This window comes from Sardina pilchardus, chromosome 16, assembly GCF_963854185.1.
Source record: "Sardina pilchardus chromosome 16, fSarPil1.1, whole genome shotgun sequence".
In the NCBI taxonomy this organism is placed as follows: Eukaryota; Metazoa; Chordata; class Actinopteri; order Clupeiformes; family Clupeidae; genus Sardina; species Sardina pilchardus.
Window position 1 is genome coordinate 22,431,442 of NC_085009.1, and position 10,000 is coordinate 22,441,441.

The window sequence follows — 10,000 nt, forward strand, 5'->3', positions numbered from 1 at the left end:
GTGGAGTGCATCATATGTTTTTTAAAAAGGAGAATAAATAACACAGATTATTTATTCTCAAAAATTAACAATATTAACACTTTAGTTATAAGGGCATGTTTTTGGATGCCTGTTGTAACTGATGCATTGATGAAGTGTGGGGGGAGGAGAGGAGTATGGACAGTAGAGGAGAGGACAGTAGAGGACAGTAGAGGAGAGGAGAGGAGAGGAGAGGAGAGGAGAGGAGAGGAGGGGGGATGAGAGGAGAGGAGAGGAGAGGGGAGGAGAGGAGTATGGACAGTAGAGTAGAGGACAGTTGAGGAGAGGAGGGGGGATGAGAGGAGAAGAGAGAGGAGTGAGGAGAGAGGAGGGGAGAGGAGAGGAGAGGGGAGAGGAAAGGGTAGTTATAGGACGGCCATCAGCAGAACAGGACATTTCTGAGAAGAGGAAAAAAAGAAAATGGTTAAGTGGACAATCAGCAGCAGAGCTAAGAGCACAGCTGTTCAGGGGGGAGGAGGAGGAGAGAGCAGCTAAAGAAAAGGCTTCAGAGGAACCAAACCCATGAGTTGGAGAAAAAGGGAAAGGGGAACAGAGTGGACAGAGGAGAGGAGAGGAGGAGGGAGGAGAGGAGAGGATGGGCGATGAGAGGAGAGGAGAGGAGAGGAGAGGGGAGGAGAAGAGGGGAGGGGAGAGGAGAGGAGAGGAGAGGGGAGGAGAAGAGGGGAGAGGAGAGGAGAGGAGAGGAGAGACATTTGTAAGGCAAAGTCGTGTGCTGGACAGCACTATGGGCCCAATGGGGTCGAGTGCAGAGTCAGGTCAGAAGAGTGGAGAGACATTTTAAAGAGAGTGGGGGAAAGAAAAGAGGAATTTAGGAAAGAGTGAAGTGGAGAGGAGGAAAGAAAGGAGGGTGAATGAGGAGAGAAGAAAAAAAGAGAGGGGGAAATGACTGCAGAAAAAAAAGTAGGCACGCAGACAAGAAGAAAGAGGAGAGAAGACGAGAGGAGAGGAGAGGAGAGGGTAATATGAGGGTGTGTCAGGAGAGTAAAGAAAAGAAATACAATTTTGGGGGGTGAAAAAAAGAGAACAAAAGGGGAGAGGAGAACAGAAGACTTGAGAGAGGGAACAAGACAAATGGAGGGGAGGAGAGGGGGATAAGAGTGGTCCGGTCGGAGGAGAAGAGTGATTTCCAGAGCAGAGGAGGAAAGGCGATTTTTTTTTCATTTTTTTTTTCTGGCAAGCCAACTAGACACACACACACACACACACACACACACACACACACACACACACACACACACACACACACACACACACACGTGGCTGCAGTGGGGCCATTTGAGTTTGTCACACATGAAATATGGAAGTGTGCTCCATTCTGGTCCTCCTGGCACCAACTACTCCACCTCCTACACACACACACACACACATACACACACAGATACGCACACAAACACACACACACACACACACACACACACACACACACACACACACACACACACACAAAGAGATACACACACACACACACACAGCCTGCCAACGCATGAGTGATGGCACCCCGATACAAAACTGCAGCTCCCTGCCAAGCGTGTTATTTATTTAATTCACAAATGTATGTTTTTATGTGTTTAATGTGATGTATTCATTTATATGTATATTCTGTCATTCATTCCAATTATTTGTGGTGATTTTTCAAGAACTCTAGTTTGTGTCTTCAGTAACTAACAATAACAGCTTGATCCTGTTAGTTAGTTGGTTATTAAGTTAGGTAGTTAGTTAGCTACACTGTAGTTAGTTACACTTTTGCTGTCATCAGTGTGTGTTATTGTTTTACAAACCATCGTTGTGTCTTCTTTTCCGTTGGGCTCAGTGTTCCGTGTTAGAGGTTGTGTTGTGTTTGTTTTGGTCAGTGAGAGTGGTCCGCCAGCCACACAGAAGGGGAGCGATAATCAGGTATTCTAGAACTCTTAGTGCCGAACTGACAGACAGCCGTGGGACTGTTGCTTGGCAGCCTAATGTCATGAGACTGCACTGAGCTCTAGCTTTATGACTGCGATACGTGTCTATATTGGTAGCAGCACACACATCCATACACACATACTGTATACATACACACACACACACACACACACACACACACACACACATATACAGTACATGCACACGGGCAGGCACCCCAACACACACACACACACACACACACACACACACACACACACACACACACAAGAGATGCTATGATACATACATACAGTACACATACTTCTACCTCTCTTGTGATCCGATCGATACTTAATTTTTCGAAGCAGCTACTGCGATATGAAACCACATCAGACAAGAGTAAAATGATAAAGCCTCAAGACGTATTCCATCATGTGCTCCAAAATGTTCTGTACACACACACACACACACACACACACACACACAACCACACACACATCCACAAGCACGAGAGAGAGAGAGAGAGAGAGAGAGAGAGAGAGAGAGAGAGAGAGAGAGAGAGAGAGAGAGAGAGAGAGAGAGAGAGAGAGAGAGAGAGAGAGAGAGAGAGAGAATGATATTGCAGATATCTCGCACAAACTTGGAAGTGACACACATACATACACATGCATGCACACTCTCTATCTCATATACATACACACACACACACACACACACACAGAGTTTTCCTGGATGTCCCTTCTGAGTCATTGACTTTAAAGGTCGTGTATGGGGGGGTTCCACGAGTGGAAGTGGAAATGTGGGCCGATGACACTGTGGACAATCCCCCACTGGCATCCCCTGCCCTGTGTGTGTGTGTGTCATCGCTTCACCATACACACACACACACACACACACGCACACACATTCAATCGAACATACAGAGACACACATACAAACACACTCAGCCATACACATACAAAGAGTCAGACATACAGAAACACGTACACACACAGACAAACACACACACACACACACACACACACACACACACACACACACACACACATACAAGCACACACACACAACCGGGCGTCTGTCCGGGACAATTTATGACCCGCCTGTCACCCCTGCAGCAGCCAGCAGCTAAGATTTGTGGGAAAAACTTGTGTGTTGCTTTGAGCTCACTTTGACCACGGCCTGAGATCCTTCTCGCTCACCCGCAGCGGCTGACAGCTAAGCATTGTGGGAAAGGAGGTGTCGTTTAGGGCTTAGAAAGACTGAGACGCTTAGCATCTGTAGCCTTACATAACGCAGCGCTGTGTGAATAGAGTTCTCAAGAGATGGTGTCAGTTTTATACACCCGCTCTACTCCATCCCCAGCTTCAAGTGACACGAGCAAAACTCATGCCATCAAAAACTTCTGGCTATTTTTAGGCACACAAATTAGAAGCAATTCGTTCTCAAGCACCTTTTGAAGCGTCCCCTTGAAGCTTTTTATCTTGTGTTCGAGCTCGTCTTTAGAGCTGTTTCGTTTTTGCAGGTGGCCCCCATTAGTGAGGCCACAGTACGTGTGCATACCATCGCACAGGTGGCAGAGAATGGCGAGCTTCCTGTTGAATAGGAACAAGGGGAAATCAAAGCTGGAGGCCTTCTTTTCAGGTGACAGTCACCGATCAGATGGCCAAAGAAAAGGGACAAAGTCGAAGGTGTCTTTGAAAATCCGAAAGGCCAAAAAAAAAACAAAGAGCCAAAGTTGGCTAAAAAAAGAATAATAATAATACAAAAAAAATGGATTCATTCTCTTATGTGAAAACATGCCATTGTATTTATTTATTTATATATCTGTGTTTTTCTTTGTTCCTCTTTTCTCCTCTCTTGGTCGTTACAGACACTTGTTGGCTTTTTCGAGTCTGTCATTAAATTTAATCAAAAGATTGCCTCTTGTCAAGGACCTGGTCGCTGTGGCGACGGACGAGTCCGCTAGCTATGGAACATCTCTATCCTCTGCTCCCTGGGGACTCTCTCAAGGGTAGTGTGTATAGAGAGAGAGAGAGAGAGAGAGAGAGAGAGAGAGAGAGAGAGAGAGAGAGAGAGAGAGAGAGAGAGAGAGAGAGAGAGAGAAAGAGAGAAAGAGAGAAAGAGAGAGAGAGAGAGAGAGAGAGAGAGAGAGAGAGAAAGAGTAAGAGAAAGAGTAAGAGAGAGAGAGATTAGTCAGATCTACAACAGTCTCTCTGGCTGTGTCTCAAGCCACATACTTCCATCAGATCAGTACACTACTAGTGTACACTGAGCACCTCCATCCGTAGTGCCCTCTTTCCAATGGTTAGTATTGTCCCAATATCTGCACTGCATACTTAACACCGAGTATTTTTGAAGTGTGCAAGTAGGTGGTTTGAGACACAGTCTTTGTGGCTGTCTTTTTCATATTGCCTACCTTACGCTTACTGTATGTTCAGCATGTGAACACTTCTCCTTTGAACCTTCTTGGGCTTGTGTGAATGTGGCAGAGCTGTGCGCCTGCAGCTCAGAATTTAAAATTGAGTTTTGGCTCAAGAGATAAAAAAAAAAAAAAAAAAAATGGTGAATCCCACCAAAAAAAATGACATTTCAGAAAAATCAATGGACAAGAGGTCTCTAGAGTCCCTGTGCCAGTACAGCACAGAGCGAGGTTAAACCAAGTCTTAAAAAAAAAAATGTTCTAATCTGTTTTTTTTTTCTTCTGGATGACCGTTTGCGATGCAAATCATTACACAAGTGATGGTGAACCATGAGGTGAAGTCTTACATTGAAGCTCTCTTTGGAAGCGAGGTGTAGCTAGCTAATTCTCTTCGACCACTTTGGAGAAGGAACAAAAAAAAGATAAAAAATACCTCCAGAAAAGTTATCCATTGTCCATTATTAGGCATAGAGATTCACTTGGTGTCAATAATACACACACTCACTTGATAGAGGCTCCCTTTGTAGGGGCCTTTCATTGACCTTCAGGGCTTTGCTTACATATTTAAGGTCAATTGTCTTTTAAACTCCATGTACTCAGCTTTCACTCTCACTGATTGCAAAGTATACACTGAACAAAAGGAATGAGTATAAAATGGATCCGTCTCAGGGAATGGTCTGTGGTCTGTGATACAAGGCAATCAGTTGGAATCAGTTAAGTACAGATTTTGTATGATTAAAGTCCACATCAACAGGGCTCAAGCACTTGCTGAAGAAGCCTACAGTACTTGTTTTCTGCTGCTTTAGTTCTTTGGTTGGGCATTCAGGCTACTCTCAGAGCATGTTGTACTGTGTGGTATTTGAACACCCCCCCCCCCCCCCCCCTCTATACTAACACACACACACACACACACACACACACACACACACACACACACACACACACACACACACACACACACACATACTACTGTTATTTACCCCTCCTTATTGCAACTGTGGCACAAGAATTTCACTACACTGCAAAGTGTATGTGACAATACAAAACGTGAACTTGAACTTGAAGGAGGGTCTTTTTGGGCTCAATTGAAATTTTAGCCAATTGGGCATTGTTGTCCTGGGTCATGTTGTGTAATGTCAAATAGGCATAGTTGCCCATCAGCCACTGTGGGGAAATCCTCTACCTCTAAGTCATAGACCTCTGAAGTTCGCCTGCAAAAAAGCTTTGCCCAAATAAGGAGATCCCATTTCTTGAGGAGATCCCATATCTTGATTTTTTTTTTCTATGGGAAAATAACATGGGGATTTTGAATTTCCGCACCTGTTAAAGGTATCCTATGCAGGATTGGACGATTTCATCGCCGGTTTCGCTTTCACTTTTCGTTTTTGCTCGTTTTATGCTTGTATCTCTGCAGAGCTTCCCCTAAAGCTCTAGCGAGTATATTTTACAAAACTCCTCAATCGGTCAGTCTGCCGTGCCTTTTCATGAGACTTTACATGACACTTCCTGGAGTAGAGCATGGGTGCGTGCCCGAGGTCTCCTGAAGTTGCAAGTGTGGTTCTACCGCTACAGACCACTAGGGCGTCCGAAAAAAAGACTGTTCGACCGGTAATGACTCATTTAATCATATATAACAGAACAAATTGATTAACTAAAACACGTTGCATAGTTTACCTTTAAAGAAATCGGAAAAGCAGATGTTTCGCTCTACAGAGTTGTGTCCTCTGATTTCGAGCGAATACTATGATCTTCGGTACCTGAAGATGGCACACTTTGATCTTTGCTACCCCAGAGCTAACTTACAATGTAACTTGCCATATGTAGTTAGCTTCAATTAACACCCGGATCTCCTTATATGGGTAAAGATGGCAACTTTTGTTCCTGTTTGTAGGCGAACTTCAGAGGTCTATTGAATGAGCCAAGTGCCTTGTACATGAACTATCGTGAGCTATCGTGTGACTGACCCCCTGATGTTTGCGTTTCGGGTGTTGCTCGTGGTATTAGATTAGCAAATAGATTTTGTCGCGCAATCAAATTAGCTTTGGTTACACTTTGTACTTTGTTAGCATGGATGACCGACTGGATCTTTAGACATTGACCAGCAGCAGATTTCCTGATGTTTGCTGTGGTTTAGCAGCGGAACAGTGGGAGCGCCAACGTTGTGCTAGCGTCAACCAATCTGAGCGCTGGAACTTGGTTCATCTTTCAGAGCGCAACGCGAGCGTAGACCAGTTGGATCGTGAACGTTTCTTTGGAATTATTATGGTCTGAGCGTCACGGTACGGCTTTATGAACGGCCCATAAATGTTTGTTATTGTTCAGTGTATCACATCACTGAAACCCGCTCTTTGTATGTGTTATGTGTTACTTATGTGTAGGTGTGTGTGTGTGAATGTGTATGTGTGCGTGTGTATGCGTGAGTTTGCGTGTGCGTGTGTGTGTGCGTGTGTGTCTCCATCTTACCCAGCACTGGGCAGCGTGCGTGTGTGTGTGTGTGTGTGTGTGTGTGTGTGTGTGTGTGTGAGGGGGGGGGATCCAGACCTTGCCTCTGCCCAGGAGGGGGGGCTGTGTGCATCACAGTTGGCCAACACACATGCAGAGCTGCCAAACGGAGAGAGAGAGAAAAAGCCAGAAACACCACAGGAAGAAAACATGGCTGAGGGGAGCAACAGATAAAGATCCCCCCAGAAGAAATCACATTCCTGACCTACAGTACTGCATAACCTTGGGAATTCACATCCATTTATCTATCTGTCTGTCTATCAATCTGTCTATCTATCTAGCTGTCTATCTATCTATCTATCTATCTATCTAGCTGTCTATCTATCTGTTTATCTGCCTGTCTGTCTGTCTGCACCTATCTGTCTATCTTCTTCTCTGGCATTACAGTACATTGCCATTGTTTTGAAAATTGTTTTGATGTGTCATGTGTTAATTTACCTTTCTTTAGGGTGCTTTATTAGCATGACTGTTCGGTGTGTGTGTGTGTGTGTGTGTGTGTGTGTGTGTGTCTCTCTCTCTCTCTCTACTATTTCTCTCTCTCTATATATATATATATATATTACCCCCCAGAATTACTGGCACCTAAAAACAGGTACAAAAAATAATCTTTTGGTGATTTATGTGTGTATAATTATGAGCGACATGTTTTGTTTCATTTTTATTTTTTCTCAACACAAATTTGTTTCCCTCCAAGGTTGGATTTTTCACCATTGTTTTCATCGCGAGAGTACAATAAATCACCAGCAGATTATTTTTTTACGCCGGCTTTTAGTCAACTTTTAGCAGAGGTGCCAATACTTCTGGAGGGGCACTGTGTATACATCTATTCCTTTCATTTTCCCTGAAGCTGTAGTGTGTGAGTGTGTGTGTATACATCTATTCCTTTCATTTTCCCATCTCTCTTAGTTGCAAATGCTTGCCTCTGTCTCTGCGTCCCAGAGTGGTTTGAGCCATTTATTTTGATTAGGCCTGTGTTTATAAGATAAGCCCCTGCTGAACGCGCTCGCCGTCGGAGCGAAATGAAGTCTGTTTGATGGTGATTACAAATGCAGAAATATTGCACTTGTCAATTTATTAATGCCTTTGAATTTATGTTCCCGTTTCCCTCTCGCTGCTCGGTGGGGCTACACGAGCTACTGCTGCTGCTGCTGCTGCCTCGGAGGACCAATTCTCCCGTGGCCCATTGTGTGCGTCAAAGCAGTAACGCCTACTGGCAGCTGTGTGTGTGTGTGTGTGTGTGTGTGTGTGTGTGTGTGTGTGTGTCTATGTGTCTGTGTGTGAGTGTGTGTGTGTGTGTGTGTGTGTCTATGTGTCTGTGTGTGAGTGTGTGTGTGTGTGTGTGTGTGTGTGTGTGTACTGTAACACGTACTGGCAGCTGAAAAAAGGAAGCTTTCACAAGCAATGGCTGTGTGATTGGTGGGTTAGCTTTCATGTGTGAAACAGCACGCTAATTCCATACATCCGTGGGTTTTCAAAAGTTGCCTGTTTTCATTTCTGCGGAGGCAGTTTGATGGTCTTAGCTGGCTGGCGCTTTAGCTCTAACTTTGGAGAAGTACTGATGGCACTGTCCTTTTCGCATTTGTTAATTGAGGCAACTTCTTAGCTGTTGGTCAGTTTTGACGGCTCTTTAATGTGATTGAATGTTTTAATCAACCGAAGTGGATGGCTTGCAGTGAATCATTCACATTCACTTTCCGCCACCCACCACGCGTTCACAACCATTTTACAACCAGTTTCGAAGATGCGTTTTCTGAAGTTTGCTGCGCTCACGTTGTGTTTGTGGTTGCAAAAAAGCTCCTAAACTTTTCAATGTCATAACCCTGTTCTGGCATGTTCCATACCCCATCGACAGCACACTTTTGGAACAAAAAAAAAGAAAAAAAGACAAAGAAAAAAAAAGAACGTGTGGTGGGAACCGACAGACAACAGGGTTAGTCTAGATCCGTCCGATTCCGCAAGGACGGGACAAGTGTCTTGTGTCCCCTACGGGCCGAGGGGAGGATGGTCACACCGTGGCGTGTCCATCACGACAGGATCTATCTGCAGGAGGCCACTTAAGTCTGTGTGTCTTGTGTGTGTCTCGTTCATGACTTTGACCTTGTTTTTTCATGGCCTCTTTTTCCCTGTCTCTCTCTCTCTCTTTCTTTCCTTCTTTTTTTCTATCTATCTTTCCACGCTGCGTCCACCCCGACCGCATCGCGTCTCGTCAGGCGAGAGACCCAGCCACAGAGAATGACCCCGATGCTAAAGCGGCGATGGAAGGTAAGACTAAATCATCCCGATGCTCTCAGTCGACTGTGATCTATCCAAACCGATTCCTTCAATCTTCCACTGGATTTTCTCATTTTCTCTGCAATTCTTCTCGAAACAAAACACAGAGGGTTCTGGAACATTTTGATTTTCATTCTGTGCTGTGAGCTTTCAAAGTATCTTAGACACTAACTTCCTTAGCAGGCCATTCACTTCATGGCACATCATCATCCTCAAAGTCTCATGACATATGTACAGTAGGCAATTCCACACATCACTGGTACACACACACACCAGAAATGGAAGACATTTGTACTCGTTTTCCCATCTTCTCTGTTTATCTCTATCTCTCTTCTCTGTCTGTCGATCTCACATGATCGTCTGATCAGTGTTTATAATAGATCTGTCCCTTTGGTGCTGCCAGTACCCAGAGTCAGCATGATCTACTGTAATTACCCAACTATTAGCCGCGGGTTATACATTGATTTAGCAAAATTCATTCAGCTATGAGGTTTTAATACATGGGGGCAATTAATATGGTATTACGGTAATATGGTTTTGTTTCTTTTAACTTGCATAAACCACTGTCCTGCGGCTTATGCACAATACGGCTAATACACAGGAAATTACTGTACTGTGTTTTTTTTTTCATATCTTTTCTCTTTCCATCAGTCCATATTTAATTTAGCTAATTGATTACCATGCGCAAGGTCCTAAGTATGAGCATGGGGGTTTTCAAACCAGGTGTTCCCAGTGATAGCTTCAGTTCCTTTACAAGACACTTTCCTCACTGCCTGACTTTGCTCTCTGCCGTTTATTTAAATGAGGGCCCTGCGTCTTTGTCAGATGTGGTTAGATGCCTGGTTGCCTGGCAAGCCAAACTATACAGAAATGTATAGTCTGGGGTTG

The 10,000-nt window shown here is 44.4% G+C and overlaps 1 protein-coding gene across 1 annotated transcript in view; it reads left to right on the forward strand.

The window, feature by feature from the left end:
* Positions 1-10,000, forward strand: part of LOC134060243 (glucosidase 2 subunit beta-like) — a 153,589-nt gene that overhangs the window by 49,216 nt on the left and 94,373 nt on the right. The window contains exon 9 of the mRNA XM_062516880.1: positions 9,052-9,103. Within this exon, the coding sequence (XP_062372864.1) occupies positions 9,052-9,103 (52 nt within the window). The remainder of the gene's footprint in view (positions 1-9,051; positions 9,104-10,000) is intronic.